Genomic DNA, 17005 nt, shown 5'->3' on the forward strand with positions numbered 1-17005 from the left:
ACGCCACCAGGGAAGCCCGATAGAATATTTTAGATTGTACATCTTGAAGAAAATCTAGGTCTCTCCATCTATCCTTCTTAAAAAAGATAGTGGACTGAGGAGTCCCAAGGTAGAGAAAAAAGATTAGAGGTGTGTCAGTCAGTAAGAAGCAGATTTGAGAAAGAGAAAGGAAGAATGTCAATCTCCATTTTTACAGAGGGCTGTTTTTCAAACTGTGAGAATGCTGTTTTTCAAACTGGGTCTTGACCCATTAGTGGATGTATTGTAACCAATATTTTTTGATGGAATATAGAACAGAATAGAAATAGTAAGGGTAAATATTATTTCAGGTATGTACACACAGGATGTAAAATGTATTTGTTACTATGGATCATAATCAAAGTGTGAAAGCAGCTAACTTATGGGGCCATTTGTGATCAAAAAGGAATGAAAAAGATTCCTTCCCCCATGCCCCTTTAGGCAGAAAAAACGACACCCAATATCATCCTGCCTCCTGCTTTATTCTCCACAGAGCTGGCTTCCATCCACACCTCCTCTGATCTCATCCACGCTGAGTCCAAGGTTCAGGTTCTCAGGTCTGGGGTCCATAGCGTCAGGTGAAGCCCCACCCACACACCCGTAGTGGCCAACCCACCACCCGCCACAGCCTGTTGGAGGCTCTGGCAACCAGGGATGCTCTATTCCCTGAAAGAAGAAATTCAAGGATGAAATGCACACACTTCTATACCCTCTGTCTCCTCCCACCCATGCCAAGATGCTAAAGATGATCCTCATCTATCTGGACTGGAGAAGGTGGCTGCCTGCGTAGGGGCAGGGAGAAGGATGGAGGATGACTACACTTTGAATGAATGGTGTGGGAGTGAAGGAGAGATTCTGGAATCTGTAGAGTCCCACACTAGGAAACAACTGTGCACCACTATCCCACCATCACTCATCTTTCACTGGCATCTCTCTACCCCAGACCTTAGGAGAGTCATTCAACTCCTCTTTTCTGTCTCCATCTCATAAGTCAGACCCCTTCAGTCTACCTGCTCACTGATTCCTGACTCCACCCAGTGATTCCCCATATCATATCTTCTCAATTGACCTCACCTCAAACGCTCTATGCCCCACAGGACTCCCTAGTGTCAGCTACCACATGGGGCAAAAGGAGACTCCAGTTTCTATCCTTAAGCCTCCTTTCTCCCAAGTTCCTTCCCTCATCACCCTCAGACCACAACTCACAACAGAGAGATCCCATATTCTTCAGGACACAGGATGCCTCACTCCTCCTGGATGCTGAGGATTCGCAGTAGGATACTGTACACATCCTGTTCCATGTAGCCCTGTAGGCAGCATGAAAGAAACAAAAGGAGATGAAGAAAAGGAAATGAGAGAGACAGGAAAGGGAGAGTTTCTATGGTAGAGTAGGATGCTACTTACTAACTACGTGCCCTCACTTATACTACTGACTTCTCAATAGCTGTTTCCTAATCTTCACAAGGAAGATAATCTTTTTAGAACTGCTGTGAAGGTTACAACTGTGACTATGGAGCAAAGCACCGGGTACACAATAAGTGTTCGATTCTTTGTAGTTATTATTGTTCCTAATAAAGGAACGAGCCACCCACCTCTTCTTCCTTGGCGAGGGATAAGCTGGCTCAGGAGGACGCTGAGAAGTGGTGTAGGGGACAGGAAAAAGCCTTACAGTCAATCAGGGAATTGAAAAGGAGGGGCAAACACCTCTCCCCCTCACATTCATGCATAACTTCTCTCAGTCTGCCTAATGATATCCAGAAACCTGGTACTGGGACATCTAAAGTCCAGCTTCCTGAGAGACGAGTCTGTGCAGGTAAGAGAAGGGATGCCAAATGCAATGCCCCCTGGCCAGCTCTCTGCCTCTACCTGTCCCCAGGCTCACCTGAGCGGCATTCAGCAGATGATTTCTGTAGGTGGAGATGATCTCTTCGTGGTTCTTCTGGGAATCCTGGGAGTGAGCATCAATGGGAAGTCATGTGCCCAGTCTCTCACACTCACCCTCATCCCCCAAGCATGAGGAACAATGAAGTGAAGTGCTCAGCTGTGCCAGGTAGGCTCCCTTGGCCCATCACTGGCTCAGCCTAGACCACTGCCTAGCCAGGCCTCTGGAATCCCCAGAATCTCTCCCACAGGTACATCACTTCCACTGTGCACCCTCTTCTCTAGCAGTGTCCATTCCTCCGAGAGCCAGACATACCTGCAGCTGTCGGGCAAGGTGAGCATTTTCTCCCCGAACTACTAGAATCTCCTCTGAAAGCTGCTCCAGCTTCTTCAACAATTCCTTGATCTGAGGTCAAAGGAAAGAAAAGGAACCAATGAGGCCCCAGTCATTTCCCACCCCAACACCACCCAAAGTCAAGGTGAGTTTCCTTTTATTGGGTAGTTAATATCTGCCAGATACTTTTACACACATTGTCCCACTTAATACTCAAAACAGCTCTTCTTCTGTTCTGAGAAGAACAATCCTTCTCTGAGGGAAGTATTATTATTCACATTTTGTAGATAAGGTGCCTGAGTTAAGTAATTTGTCAAAATCATACAGCTAATAAGTGATGAAATCATAATTTGAACCAAGATCTCTTTGAATTCATGGGACACACTCTTAACTCTGTACTGGATCCTGACCTACTTTGGCCTACTGACCACTGAGGGAAATGGAGATGAGTTTCTGTGGTTTGTGAGACTGAGGTACAAATGCAGTTAATGATAACCAGCAGTAATAGGAATAGTGGTAGTAGGAATAATAAAACTAGCTAACTTCTACTGAGTACCAGCCATTTACCAAAAATTGTCCTGTTTTAAATATAATGTCTTATTTAATGTAATCCTCACAACAACTCTGTTATTATCCGCATTTTATAGATGAGAAAACTGAGGCTTAGATAACTCACCCAAGATCAATCAGTTTTGGTTTTTTTGTTTTTTTTTTTTTTTGGCCACACCGTGCAGCTTGTGGGATCTTAGTTCCCCGACCAGGGATCAAACCCAGGCCACCTGCAGTGGAAGCCAGGAGTCCTAACCACTGGACCGCCAGGGAATTCCCAATCAGTTCGTTTTGAAATTGAAATTCAAATGCAGACAACCTCAGTTCGGAGCCCACTACACTATTTTTTTTGCTCATTTGTCTACTTTTATCTTCCCCTTCAACACCAACAGAAAATTCCTTTCTTTAATTAGCCCCACCCCACACTGATTCCTATTCTGTATAACATTCCTTCTATTTTTATGTCCTTTATAGTCTGTAAAATATATATTCCCTATATTTTTTAATCCTTCCAAATTTGATCATGTACACAAACTTTGATAAGTCTGAATTCACTCACTGCACAGGTAGTTCTACAATTACTAAATTCATTTGTAAATTGATGTTTTTGAATTTGTAAAACATGTCTGTTGGAAGCCTGTAGACTTATATTCATTCACCTTTGGAGCAATCATTAGGAAACTCGGGTATCTAACACAATGGTTTTCAAACTTTTGTTTTTCTCTGCATTGGCACCCTCTTTGCCAATGGAAATCTTTTGTAGAGCCCACTCTGACTGAAGTGGGAGGGGAGAAAGGGACTACAGTCTAGTCTACTTCTCTTAACCCGTCAGCAACCCCTAGCCCAGGCACCTCCTCAGAACCCTAGCAAAACCACAGCGACTCACCACAGCATCCGCTGTCTTCGCAGGCTAATACATTACCTAAGTCAAAATGCCGATTAAACCATAGTACCCCAATGGTGGTAGCCCTGACCACACTGCTTCTGAACCCTGCGTCCCAAATTCTAATACCTAAACCCCCTTCTCTCTTGTATTTATAACTTACCTCACCTCCAATCTCAATCCCAGACCCCCTCAGACCCAGGAGAACATATTGCGGTCCTTGCAAATGACTGGTGTTCTGTTTGGGGTATTAATCGGACGAACCAAAGATAGATTCCGGTCAGCCAATCCTAAACACACAAACCTGCCCTGATGCTCCCTTCGGCTACCCGGTCTGCTCACCTTGGCCTCCTTGTCCCGGCCAGCCCCGATGAGATGCTCCACCTTCTCTTTCAGCAGCTCCGCCGTTTTCTCCAACTGCTCGGACCGCCCGCGCAGCTCGCTGGCCTGGCGCTCCTGCCCCGCCGCACGCGCGGCCAGGTCCCCGCTCCTGCGCCGCTCCTCGGCCACCGCCTCCCGCAGCCGTCCCATCTCCCTGCAGGCCGTATTATACTTTTCCAGCAGGGCCTTTAGCTCCCGGCCCCAAGCCCGGGCCTGGGCCACCAGTGAGCCCCGAGTTTGCTCGTGCTGCTGCAGACCGGCCGCCTCCCGGGCCCTCAGCTCAGCCACTTCCTCCGTGGCTTGGTAGAGCAGCTGCTTCAGCTTCCTGATCTCCTGGCTCTTCCCGCTCATCGTGGCCTGAACCGCCTGCAGCTCTTCCTCCAGCTTCCCCAGGTCTTGCTCCAGAGCTTCAACTTGGGGGGACGCTGAGGCCTCTGAGGAGGCGCCCGGTTCCCCACATCGGGCAGGGAAGCCCCGCAGCTGCTGGTTTTCCTCTTCTAGCCGAGCCAGCACCTGCTGGGCCTCGCGGTGCCTGGCCACCAGGGCGCTGACGCAGGACTGCAGCTCCTCCAGGCGATCGGCCGCTGGGCACCGTGCGCTCCCCCTGCCCACCAAGTCTGGGGGCAGGCAGTCCCACAGTCCCCGGAGGCCTCTGCTCTGGGAGGCCAGGCGCTTCCGCAACTTCTCGGTGGCCTCCTTCTCCAGGGCCAGTTCATCTGTCAGCAGCCCCATGCTCCACTGCAACTGCTGTAGCTGGACCTGCACCTCTGGCTTGGGCACGCACTCCCGCTGTAGCTGGACCTGCGCCTCTGGCTTGGGCATGCACTCCCGTTGTAGCCGCTGGCTCAGGGACGGCAGCTCCCCCTGCAACCACTGCCGCTCCTGGCCCAGCTCCCCCAACTCCTGCAGCAAGTTACTGTCGCTCAGCCTCAGTGCTGACACCTCCTTCTCCAGCTGTCCCTCCGCCAGGCGGCCTCCTGGCATCTGTTCCCCTCCAGGCATCCCTAGAGGCTCTCCCCAGGCCCCAGGAGTCCCTTCCTCCTTCCCTTCACCCTCTTTGGTGATGGCCCCTGGGCCTGCCTTTGGGGATCCCTCTCTGGGCTCCTGGGCAGGGGCCTCAGGTTTCATCTGTAATCCTGCTTTTGCCCGATCCAGCCTCACCAGCACCTGCTCCAACCTGGCCTCCATCTTCTCCCAGGCTGCTGCTGCAGCCTCAGCCCGGGACGTCCCCACAGCTCCCTCCAGGTCTGGTCTTGATAAAGCCCCCCGGGCTGCATCCTTTTCTCGCCACACCGCAGCCAGTTCCTCCCTCAGCTGTAGCAGGAGCTGGTTCATGGCTGCCGTGTGCACTGGTTCAGCCACTGTGCCTGTTGGTTCAGCCCCTGGGGCCTGGGGCCTCGGCTTCTGGCCAGCATGCAGTTGGTCAGTGTGATCAGGGCCAAGGGCCTGCCCACCATTGGCGGTCAATTGCTGTCCTGTGGCTCTCCCAATGGTCTCAGACCTTGGGCTGTGGGGTGGCTCCTGTTCTGGTTGGGACCTTCCATGGGCGTCATACTGGATCACCCCTCCAGCTGAATCCTCAGCCTTCTTGGAAGCTAATACTGGCTTTGCTGCAGCTGCGGCTGCTGCCTGTTGTTGCTTCTTTAGCTCTTGTATGCACTTAGCCAGCAGGTCGAGGGTACAACCCTGCTCCATGCCATCTCCTCCAGGCCGGAGACTAGAGCGCAGGTCTCCCGGAGTTCCGGGCTCTTGTGATAGGAGGAGCCCCAGCTCCCGAACCTGTTCTTGAATCTGGCTCTCCAGGCCCAGATAAGCTGCCGATTGAGCCTTACGCTCTTCCGTATTTCGCAGCAGCTCCTGCTCCAACTGGGAAACTTTCCTCTGCTCCTCTTCGTACTTCCACTTCCACTCCTCTGAACAGGGATCTTCATCCTCTTCTTCCTCCTGCTCCTCCTCAGGCTCTGCTCTCCATGGGCTCTTAGGTGGAGAACCCACCTGAGGCTCAGATGGGGAGGCCTATGGAGAAAAAGGAACAGTGAAGTAAACCCAGGCAGCTAGCCCAAGAGGGCCTTTCTTCTCTTAGACTGTCTCGATGCCCCGGTGATCACTGCCTGGGAGATATCCCAGCAGGAAAGCCTGGGGTGGGTCAGAAGCGAAAGGAGAAGGCACTTAGGGTCTTACCTGGGATGAAAGATCTGGGTGTTGAACTAACTCCTGACCTATATGAAAAGACATGGGGAAAATGAGAGAGGAGACAGGGCCCACGTGCTTCTAGCCCACACTCTGCCTTCAGACTTTCTCTGAAAGGAGTGGCCCCTCAGTGTTAATCCTTTACCACACATGTCGAATAGGGAAAGCCACCCCTATTTGATGGATCCCTAGCTGTCCAGCAACCTTCATTGCCTATCTCAGAGATATGCCAGCTATTCATTTCATTCACTCACTTATTTATTGGACACTGTGCCAGGCACTGTTATAGGCACCAGGACCTCAATGGTGAGCAAGACAGAGATGGCCTGTCATCTGAGGGGGTTACAGTCTAGTAGGGGAGAGAGAGAGATTGACCATCAAATCACATAAATAGATGTACAATTGCAACTCGTAAATGCTAGCAATAGTACTAGCCAGAGTGGCCTTCAGTGAGAGACAAGGCTGCTTTGAAGAATTTTGTGACTGTGCTTTTGGGAATTTGGAGTCATCTCATAGCAGCAGCAGTAAATAAGTATACTCTCAACTAAAGTGACAATTATTATCGCCATGGAAACAAATGGGATTCTAAGACGCTTCTCTGATTCTAAGGCTATCGAGGAGCATCTTGAAGTTACAAAAGGGTATTGGCTTTACCTCCCCGCCCCTGCCGGTTCAGGGCCTGCCGCAGCAGCCTCCACAGCACCTTGTCTTGTGTGCGTACAGCATAATGCAAAGCGTCATGCCCCGTGCTGTCCACCGCCCCTGCATCTGCTCCATAGCTCAGGAGCAGTTCAGCCACCTCAGTGCTGCCTTTTTCACAGGCCAGGATCAGAGCCGATCTATGGGTTGGGACAAATCTGAGCATAAGCTTTTCTCATGGAACCCAGGAGTCCTGGTTTCAAAAAATCCACTCACAAGGTCAGCTCTCACTCAGTGTGGTCAGGAGAACCACAGACCAACACCAGCCAGTGACAAAGCATGAGGCCAGACCAGAACTTTTCAAATGTCATTCCTTGGAGCTATAGCATCAGAAAGCAGGGGGCCAATTAGAAGGGCTCCACTTCCATCTGCTTTATATATTGAGGTTCTGCATAAATTCTTTACTGGGGAAAAAGTATTCCATTGCTTAGAAGATAGTTCGAAAACCAGTAAATTAAACTAGGGGATCCAGAGGTATTGATTCTACTTCCAGAGTCACCTATGCTAGGAAGATGGCAGTGTCAGCAACAGCATAGGAAAGTATAAGGAAAACGTGCTCAACTCACCAAGAGGAAAACAGTGAAGCAACAAGCAGTGCTCTTCTGAACCACCACTGCGAAGAAGAGAGGTTCCCAAGAAAACAGAGACCAACATGCCTTCTTCCCCAATACACACACACACACACACACACACACACACACACACACACACACACTTTGCCCAGTGGCTCCTTTCTATATTGGTCAGGGTCGGGATTTGGGGTGGGAAGACGGGGAAGGCTCACTTGTCATTCTTGTCAGTGACATTAACCCGGGCGCCTCTCTGCAGTAGCTGTGAGCAGATAGCTGCATGACCACCCAGCGATGCAATCATCAGGGGTGTACGTCCATCCTGCACAGATTGTGGGAAGGGGGTTCACGAGGAACCGGGGGAACCAGAGCTTTGACACAATGCAACCAACTCTCCTGTTCCCGTACCTCTCCAGGAAAAAGCCCCGATCCTGGGGCTAAATACTCCTTCTCAGAGGGTTAGAAGCTCTCCAGAAGATAAGCCTTAACCTCTCTGTGTGGAAGAGGAGGAAGGGCATGGGGAGAAGGAAGAGGAGGTGGTGCTACACAACCCCTGGTCATGGAACTTGGCTAATTAAGTTCAGAGAAAGCAGCAGTCTCCCCATGTAGGGCCCTGCCCAGCTGCCCAGCTGACACTCACATTATCCAGGACATCCAGGAAGGCTTCGTGATCACACAGGAGGAGCACACTTGAGGCACAGCCAGAGAAGGCTACGGAGGGTTGCGGGACGATCGGGTTAAGGGGAAGCAGGAAGGACACCTAGTCAGACCATGACGCAGCATTCCCTCCGACCATTTCAGCAGTCAGCTCTGGCCTGCTCTTCCCACCAAATGTTATCCCCCCCTCCCTCCCCATCCTCTGGTCCCTGCAGCCCTGTTTCCCACCAGTCCCCTGGCACACACCTGCCCAGTGCAATGGAGTACGATTTTCCACATCTACAGCATCTTCATTGGCACCATGCTGCAAACAGCCACAAAGGGAAGCAGCATGGAGCGTGGTGTTAACATTCTCATCCCATAACCCCCTGTTGGGTCACCAGCTTTCACAGTACTGTGGGGAGGGGCAGGAGGGCCATGACTTTGGCTACCTACTAGGCAAGTCCAATTTATTCCTTGCAGGTGATAGGCAGCCTTGAATTTCAGCCCTGGTTCATAAACCTAGGGCCTAAGAAAAATCATATTATAGGTAAATAAACATGTTAGGGAAAATGACACCTGAGTCTATGTCTGGTATTTTAGGATCATAACTGGGAAACTTGGAAAGGGCCAGGAAGAACAAAGCAGAACATCCATTTGCACAGTGGCCTGTTGAACTGTGCCTTTGAACTTTGGGAGGCTTATTTCTGAACTGTCCATATGTCATTTCACATGTATATTTCTCTTTGTACTCCTACACCACAAACTCCTCAAAACAGACAGCAGGCTTTGGGTTTAATGTGAACACCTCTGCCATCCTTCCACCAGCCCATGATCACAGCAGTTAGTCTCTGCAGTGCCTCTGCCAGTGGCTGAGCTCAATACATGCATATTAACTGACTGGCAGTCAGTCCCTGGCAACGCTGCTTTACGACATGCCCTCAAGGGCAGCATTAAGCAGGGTGTCTGCACATAGCAGGTGTTAAACAAATGTTGGCGAACTAATGAATAAGTGATTACTAGCTCTCTTATTGGGAATGAGAGGGGTACATTTGACCAAATATTGCTTGTGAGTACAAGACAGAGTAAGGCGTCTCTGGGTCCTCTTCTTCCTTTCACAGGAGTAGTATCAGAGGTTGCTCTTACCTGCAGCAGGACCTTGACACATTGTGGCTGGCAGGAAATAGTGGCCGAGTGCAGGGCGGTGCTCCCTGGGAAGCGAAAGAAGGGGAGAGGGAGCGTGGGTGGCCCCATGCATACCGATGACTCACAGGGAGGGAAGGCAAGAGACGCACATATAATCAGAGGGAGATTAGAGAGAGAGGCTCTCAGCCACATGGGGCCAGAAATTCCTGTTCCCCAAGTGCCTGGTACCTGCGGTGGAGGTGGGAATGGGGGTGAGGTAGGCCCAGCTTGCAGGGAGCGGAACCCCTGGAAGGAGACTGGCCAGAACTTATGAGGAGAGAAGCAGGAGGGCTACAGTTGGAACCTCCAGCAGGGCCCAGCACTGGCCCCCCACCCCCCGACTGCTGCTGTAAAGGGAAAAGCAAGCAGCATGACCCAGTGCTTTAGTCTAACTCACCATCCTCATTCTTGCTGTTGATGTCAGCCCCATTTGCAAGTAGTACAGTCAGACATTCTGTCAGGCCTTTGGAGGCTGCCAGATGAAACCTGCCAGAATCAACGCCGAGAGGCAGAAGGATGAAGGGACCAGGGGATGAGGAATGGGAGAACCTTAATAAGCACTGCCTACTAAGCTCCGTCACCCCGAAGCCAATCCCAAAAGCAGAGAGGGAAGCTCCCGTAGCCTGACTTTCTGAGAAAGAGAAGCCTATATAAATGGCCTACTGTTAAAACTTCAGAGGAGGCTGGGAGCAAAGGTAGGAATAAGAGCTACAGGTCTCAAGCAATCTCAGAGCACTGCAGGGGCGTCCAGGGAACACATAATTACCTGTAACTCAGCACAGGACACTTAGCAGACTGGAAGTGTCACAGAGTGGGCCAGAGCAGAGGGCTGGACATTTGCAGGCTGACTTGGGTAGAGACAAGGGCTAATATCCCTCTTGTTCTAATCACTCCTTCCAGCCACATGACTCTCACGGCCACCACTGCACTCCTAATTTCTCAAGCATACACACCCTCCTATTTGTACAATGAAGAAATACTCTATTTAGTGTATGTTTCAGTTTTCCGTTTGTTTCATGGGCTTTATGTCCTTTTTTGGTCAATTTTGTTGATGTGGGTCATGAGGTGTGTGGACCTCAGGGACAATATCTTCTTCCCCCACTTTGTGCAGCACTTGATATGTAGCAAAGATTTATTGATATACTTGCTAATTAAGACAAAAAAGGGCTCTGACGTTGTAGGCATTTCCTGGTCTTACATCATACTGGGGTTTGGGTTTTTAAAGAGAGCCACATACCAAGGGTGGGGATCAAGAAGGCTTACTTACGGGGACTGGCCGTTCGAGTCTAGCTTGGTGGGTCGGGCAGATTTCCTGGAGGCCAGGGCAGCCACACATCCCACGTCCCCCCGCTGCACTGCCTCCAGAAGCTTCTGATCACGGCGGTTCCATCTCTCCACCTGGTCCAGAGCCACAGATTGCGTGAATATAAGAGGCGGGGGTAGAGTGGAGAAAGAAAAGAAGAACATGTTTAGGATGCCAAGCAAGGGAAAAGGGACATCCCTGAGATCCTTTCAGTGTTCCACAAGTCGCTCAGTCTAGATCATTTAGTCCTTCTAGGTGAGCCAGTTAAATAGTCACCAACTCATATGCCACTGGGGACTACTGCCCGTTTTTGCCAGCCCTGGACCAAAAGGTGCTTGGACTACTGAATTAAAAATCATTTTTGAGGACTGAATGCATAGTAATTCAAATGTCTTTTTTTTTTTTTTTTTCCCGGTACGCAGGCCTCTCACTGTTGTGGCCTCTCCCATTGCGGAGCACAGGCTCCAGACGCGCAGACTCAGCGGCCATGGCTCACGGGCCCAGCCGCTCCGCGGCCCTCAAGTATCTTTTTATCAGCATTATGATTATTGTTGTTAGGTGCACAACCTCCTAGCAATCGTAGCCATGATTCCTTTCCCTTTTGCTCTTTAAGTCTTGCTGGAGCAAACTGAACCAAACTGACCACTCTGGACTGGGTTCACCTTGCCTCTCAATGCCCCAAGCCCCATGCTCCTCTGTTTCTTTGTTCTCAGATATTTGAGAAATCAAGGCACCTGGCTTTGGGTCATAGCTAGGAGTCCAAATACCTATCCATAGCATCTCTACCCATTGGCTTTGGAGCCCAAAACTAGGAGCAGAAGTACAGAGTTTTCGTTTTCCCTTCTCATGCCTATGCCCTCAGGCTAGTCCTTCTTCCCCTTCCATGGCAACAACAACCAAAAGGCAAAGACAGGTTTCTAGCTCGGCTTGAGGAGGCAGCTCCCCTCCTCCACCCTTCCCTCCCTCCTCATTTTCCTGGCAGGGAGCAGCTGTCCCAGACAACAGCCATACCTGGGCACGCATTGTTCTACCATGCCAGCTTGACTTTTTCAGGTGGTGGGGTAATTACAATAATTGAAGTATCACAGAACATGAAAGAGCTGTGTAAAAACACCCAGAGCTGAAAGCACGGAAAAGCCTGGTTTGGTCCAGAGAGGAAAGGAAAGGAAAGGAAGAAAGGATGCAAAAATCTGTGGAATGGTGAAAAGGGCCCTAGGTGAATATTTGTCAGCAGGCCTAAGTTCACGGCCTTGTTCAGCTACTTCAGTAATTCACATACTTCAGCTACCTAGAGTAAGTCATTGAACACCTCTAATCTGTTTCCTCATCTATAAAATGAGGAAAATAATAACTACCTCATCATGCTGTATTAAATGAGCTAACGTATATAAAATCTCTCTGTAAACTGTAAAAAGCTATACAAGTGTATGGCATCCTTATAAAAAAACAGGAAGCAGTGGGGGACTGGTGGCGGCACATTGCATTTTATGAGGTGTAATTGCAACAAGAAGAGGCTATAGGAGAAGGTGGGGAAAAAAGGGGTCTATGGAAGCCAACTCATTTTCAGATACATAGCCAGGGCAAATTATTAATCAAGAACAGGAAAGACTTTAAATGCCTAAACCATACAATTATCTAAGGTAGATGGATTCTGAGGTAATACTCGTGAGGTAATTCCTCGTAGCCCTTTTAAGTGCTATTTCAATTACCCTCTCAACACCCCTAGAAAGTAGTTAGGGCTGATATTATTTTATCTAGTTGACAGAAAAGAAACTGAAGCACACTGAGGTTAGATAACTGTCCAGGGTCACACCACAAAATAGTGGTAAAATTGAGATTAGAACCCAGGCCATCAGATGCCCTATTCTAGTTCTCACCACCAGGCCATTTACTACGGAGCTATGGAAGGTTTACTTATTTTCAAATAAACAGTCTAAGACCGCCTCCAGGGTAAAACCACCCACCTTCAGACACTCCTCTGTACAAGGAGAAGAGTCTCCAAACAGGTTAATTCTCAAAGGACATAATAAGCAAAATGACTGCTCCACATACCAACAGACTGAGATGTAATAACACGTTATCCAATGCCCCATGGGGGGCCATATCACCCTCAGAAAAAGCAGACAGCTAGAACTACACCTCCACCACAGGACGCCACCATCAGCTGACCTCAATCTGAAGTTCTCTATTTAAAATCCTGATTCTAACACTTTCTATCCTTGTGAATTGAGGCATGTAAAACTTTTTTGAACCTCAGTTTGCTAATAAAATAACACTATATAAAGCACCTAGAACTGTCTGTCACGTAGTTAAGGTACACAATAAATGTTAGCCCTAATCCCCAGCCTTCCTAGCCTTGCTTGGCACATTTTGGGTGTTCCTGGGCTCAGAATTCTCCATCCAGGGGAGTGGGAGGAAGGGATCTTGATCATATCGGGTAATGTATGACAGTCAAGCTGTATAGATGGTAAAGGTGCTTCTTAGCAAGGTAGATAATTCTCTTTCCAGCTAGATAGTTCTAAATCCACCCAATTTACTTCCTATAATTTTGTTATACCAAGAAGAATTTAGTATAGGTAGAAATTCTTCACAGCCAAACCTCTGCAGAGCTAGGGTGAAGAAGAACAGAGGGGAACTTCCCTGGCAGTCCAGTGGTTAAAACTCTACACTCCCAATGCAGGGGGCACGGGTTCGATCCCTTGTAGGGGAACTAAGATCCCGCATGGCCGCATGGCAAGTACAAAAAAAAAAAAAAAAAAAAAGAGCAGAGGGATGCTTCCGAATTTCAAGATCCAGTCTATTGTTCATCACAGCCTCAAGGGAGCAATCACCAAATTAATCAGCAGACTCAAAACAAGGATAAGCTTTGTATCTCCGTAGGATTGGGGGTGGGGGGGGTGGCTTTGTAGAAGTAATTGCAGCCTCTGCTTATCTCTGGCCATGTGTCTATGACCGTCCTATCAAGGTGGAACACACCAACAGTAGAGAGAGAAACAGCAGAGAGAGTGGGTACCTCTGTAGGACAGGTGAATGGAAATGGAAATGCTGTCCTGGAGGAACCAGGAGCTGTCTCTCAATTTTTAAAATGCAACTGACATTCCTCTAAGCTGATCCAGTGCCTACTGTTTAAAGCTATTTTCTGACTTACTTCCTACATACGCAGAGTAAGCTGCCTATGTAAGACACCCTCAAAGGTATCCTCTACTTGACTAGATCAAAATGAGATTATAGGAGCTGGCTTTTGTTTTTTTGTTTCTTAAACTTCCTATATGTATTCTGGATGACTTAGATTAATTTTTAAATGATCACAGATCCTTCAGTCCTTATCTCAATCTGAGGGTGCAATCTGGATCCAGGGGTGGGAGCGGGTATGGAAAGGGGCAATCTTCTGCCATGACTGGGAAGCCAGGCTTTGGGAGTGGTCAGGAAGGCTGTCACACTATTTCTCTGACAAACTGGTTCAGAGCGGTTAGCCACCCAGGGAGTGGAGGAATTTATCATGAGAAGTGTGGGGAAGTTTCAAGAGGAAACAATTTACAGCTTAAACTGGTCTATTTTCAATCTTGTTGGATCCATACCCTGACTGAGGAAACACATTTCTTTCCAGCTAAGTAGTTCTAAATTCACCTAATTTACTACCTATAATCTTGTACTAAGAAGAGTTTAGAATGGGTAGAAATTCTTCATGGCCAAACCTCTGTAGAGCTGGGATGAGGAAGGACAGAGGAATGCTTTAGAATTCCAACATTCAGCCCATTGTTCATCCCAGCATCCTGGAAAGTAGGTATTGACCAACAATTGGAGAATCAGGATGAATGAGATAGTTTCCCCATTCCTAAGGAGCAGGCAGACTCCACAAACCTGAAAGGGCAAGGCAATGTGGAGGACTTTCAGTAACTAAGAAAGAGTCCATGTGAATAAGAAAATCATCCCGAGTTAAGACATTCTGGATAGCCTCAGTTTCTGGTACCTTTAGTAGTCATTCAGTAAATGCCTTTTGATTGGTTGATTAATGTGTGGAAACTAAGTGGGGAAGCAAACATTAAGTGGGATGAGAACAGGCCTCAACAGAGTTCCTACTCTTGCCTCGTAGGTCACTTCCAGGCTTCTGTGGCCTGCCCATGCAGGGTGAGCTGAGCATTTCTCACGTTTGCTCAATGAATGACACCACAAAGTCAAGTTAGGCTAAGCAATATTACTACAGGTAGTTGGCTACTTCACTTCAAAATGAACTGTCATCCCAGTCTCCACACAAAATTTCATCCCTAGATAGGGGGTCTCTCTGTAAGAGATCTTCAGAGAAGAAGAAGCTATACCCTCCCTTAGCCACTCCCTTCTGTAGTCTTCTCCCTGTGTTTTGTTCTGGGAGAACATGGGGAGGACAGTGACTTCTACTGGGAACTCTCAGAGTGAATCCATTTTATCCTCTTCGCCTCTCACCATTACCGTTCCCCAGCTCAGTCAAAGGAAGCAGAGAGTATAGGCCCTAAACAACTGGGTGAGGGTCTAGAATGAAGGAAGATTATGGGGAGAAGCAGGCAGAAGGCCTTGAGTGGCCCAAAAACCAGTATGATGACCAGGCACTGCAGTGAACTGGCCAGAGTGGATTCTGCAGGCAATTTACCCATTCCTTGGGGAGCTGCCAGGCAACTGTCCTCCTCTGGCAGTGCCTGTTGGGCCGGCCAGGCCGGACTGCAAGATTAACCCGCAGAGAGCAGGCAGAAGGAGGTCGGGGAGTTGAACAGCCACTGGACAGAGAGGAGCAGAGCTTGAAGGGGAGAACAGGAGAAGGCTGCTGCTGTCAGAGCACCGACTGGAAAGAGGTTTGGAGTGATGTCTGAGAGCCAGTGGTGCTGATGAGAGAATGGAAGCGGAAGTGGCATGGGGTGAGATGGGGGCAAGGACAGAGAAGACTCTATGAGGAAGTGCTAGGGGAAAGCACGGGGCTGGAAGTACTTGCTGGACTGAGAGCAAGGATTAGGCCATATAGGAGGGCAGGCTTGTGAGGACAAGGCAGGGCTGGTAAATGGGGCGTGGGGCAGTACTTGGGAGACAGAAAGGGGCTTGGGGCTGAGCAGGGGCTGGGGATAGGACAGATACTTGAAGGCAGTTCAGTACTGGGAAACAGAGAAGAAGTAGAGAACATAGCCTTTGGGAGGCGGCAGGGGCTGCCGGAAACATATCATTAGTTGGGGGTGTAGATGCTTGGAGGACAAGAAAGGGCCAAGGGAAAGGACCTTGTGGGAGACAGAGTCTTGAGGAAGGCAGGGAGGGAGGGCTGCACTGCGGGAGCGAAAGAGCTAGAAAGACCGATAAAGAGAAAAGGCGACGGTGCGTGGAGATGGGACTCAGGACTTCTGTCACCACAGGGCTTGGACCCCAGCCCCATGCCCATCCTCCCAGACATTGTAGCACATACCGCCACCTGTGAGCTGGAGCAGGAGAAGATGCGCTTCATGGCCGGGGCCGGGGCCACGGGGGGACGGGGACGCGCGGCGAGCGGGGTCACAGGTTCCTGAACCCACCGGACTCGTCTGCAGCTGTGTAAGAGAGCTGTCAAAAGCAAACCGGGACCCGCCCCAGGGGGGGCCACCCCGTTCAATCAGAGGCAAGAATCCGAGGGCTGGTCTTAACACTCCGCCCCTGGCCCAGCCTCACTCCGCCGTTGCGGAGACAAAAATCCTGCAGTCTCCGCCTGGGCTTGGTCTCAAAACCTCACCCTCCCAAACCGAACCCGCCCCCAGCTCCGACCTGCTCAATCGTAAAAGGGACCTCAGGTCCCCAGACCCGGGATCCGGCTAAAACTCCTCCCCCTGCCCCGCCCCGCCCCGCCCCGCCCCGCAGTTCCAGGCTGCGGCTCCACCCCAAGCCCCGCCTCAGCCCCGTCCCCCGGAGCGCAGCCGCAGGAGTCTCCCGGTGTGCACGCCTCTTAGAAACTGTCGCATTTAACCACTGGTGACGAAGATTTGATTATATCCAGAGATATTTGCCGACTTAGTTACCTCTGCTTCGTCCCCCCATTCCGCGGCCAAAAACCCGGGCACAAAGAAGGATTTGAAGAGAGCAGTTTGGAAACGGGAGGAGATTGTAGTGCCGAGCAAAGGACTGAGCGTGGATGATGCACGACCCACCGCAACGTGGAGAAAGGGGACCAGGCCTAATATCCCAGCGCACCTCTACGTTAGTAAAGGGCACAGGGAGAGGAGCGATTTTTTTTATTCTAAGCATTCCCTTCCACAAAAATATGCACAAAACCGTCTTCATTATTTCCACTGCCCTTTAAATTCAGATTCTCAGAAATTCGTGCTTGAACAGTTAGTCTACCCGTCTCTCTTTTCTCCTCCCTTCAGCCAGAGAGAGCACACTCAAATGCATGT

At 49.7% G+C, this 17005-nt stretch overlaps 1 protein-coding gene across 1 annotated transcript; it reads right to left on the reverse strand.

The window, feature by feature from the left end:
* Nucleotides 1–543: 543 nt before the first annotated feature.
* Nucleotides 544–16336, reverse strand: ANKRD35 (ankyrin repeat domain 35). The gene is made up of 14 exons (XM_079922856.1): nucleotides 16048–16336; nucleotides 10593–10723; nucleotides 9723–9811; nucleotides 9287–9351; nucleotides 8408–8465; nucleotides 8145–8215; nucleotides 7720–7826; nucleotides 6891–7075; nucleotides 6228–6265; nucleotides 4008–6062; nucleotides 2216–2305; nucleotides 1901–1966; nucleotides 1225–1325; nucleotides 544–684 (listed from the first exon to the last, which is right to left on the reverse strand). The coding sequence occupies exons 1-13, from the start codon at nucleotides 16084–16086 to the stop codon at nucleotides 1263–1265; spliced, it is 3057 nt and encodes a 1018-aa protein (XP_079778982.1). The 5' UTR covers nucleotides 16087–16336; the 3' UTR covers nucleotides 544–684; nucleotides 1225–1262.
* Nucleotides 16337–17005: the final 669 nt, after the last annotated feature.

This window comes from Stenella coeruleoalba (assembly GCF_951394435.1).
Source record: "Stenella coeruleoalba genome assembly, chromosome: 1".
Lineage (NCBI taxonomy): Eukaryota > Metazoa > Chordata > Mammalia > Artiodactyla > Delphinidae > Stenella > Stenella coeruleoalba.

Coding starts and splice junctions, on each gene's coding strand:
- ANKRD35 (XM_079922856.1), bottom strand. CDS start 16,086: ATGAAGCGCATCTTCTCCTGCTCCAGCTCACAGGTGGCG. Junction 9,812..10,592: donor GACTCGAACGGCCAGTCCCC/GTAAGTAAGCCT, acceptor TGATTCTGGCAG/GTTTCATCTGGCAGCCTCCA. Junction 7,076..7,719: donor GTCACTGACAAGAATGACAA/GTGAGCCTTCCC, acceptor CCCAACCCATAG/ATCGGCTCTGATCCTGGCCT.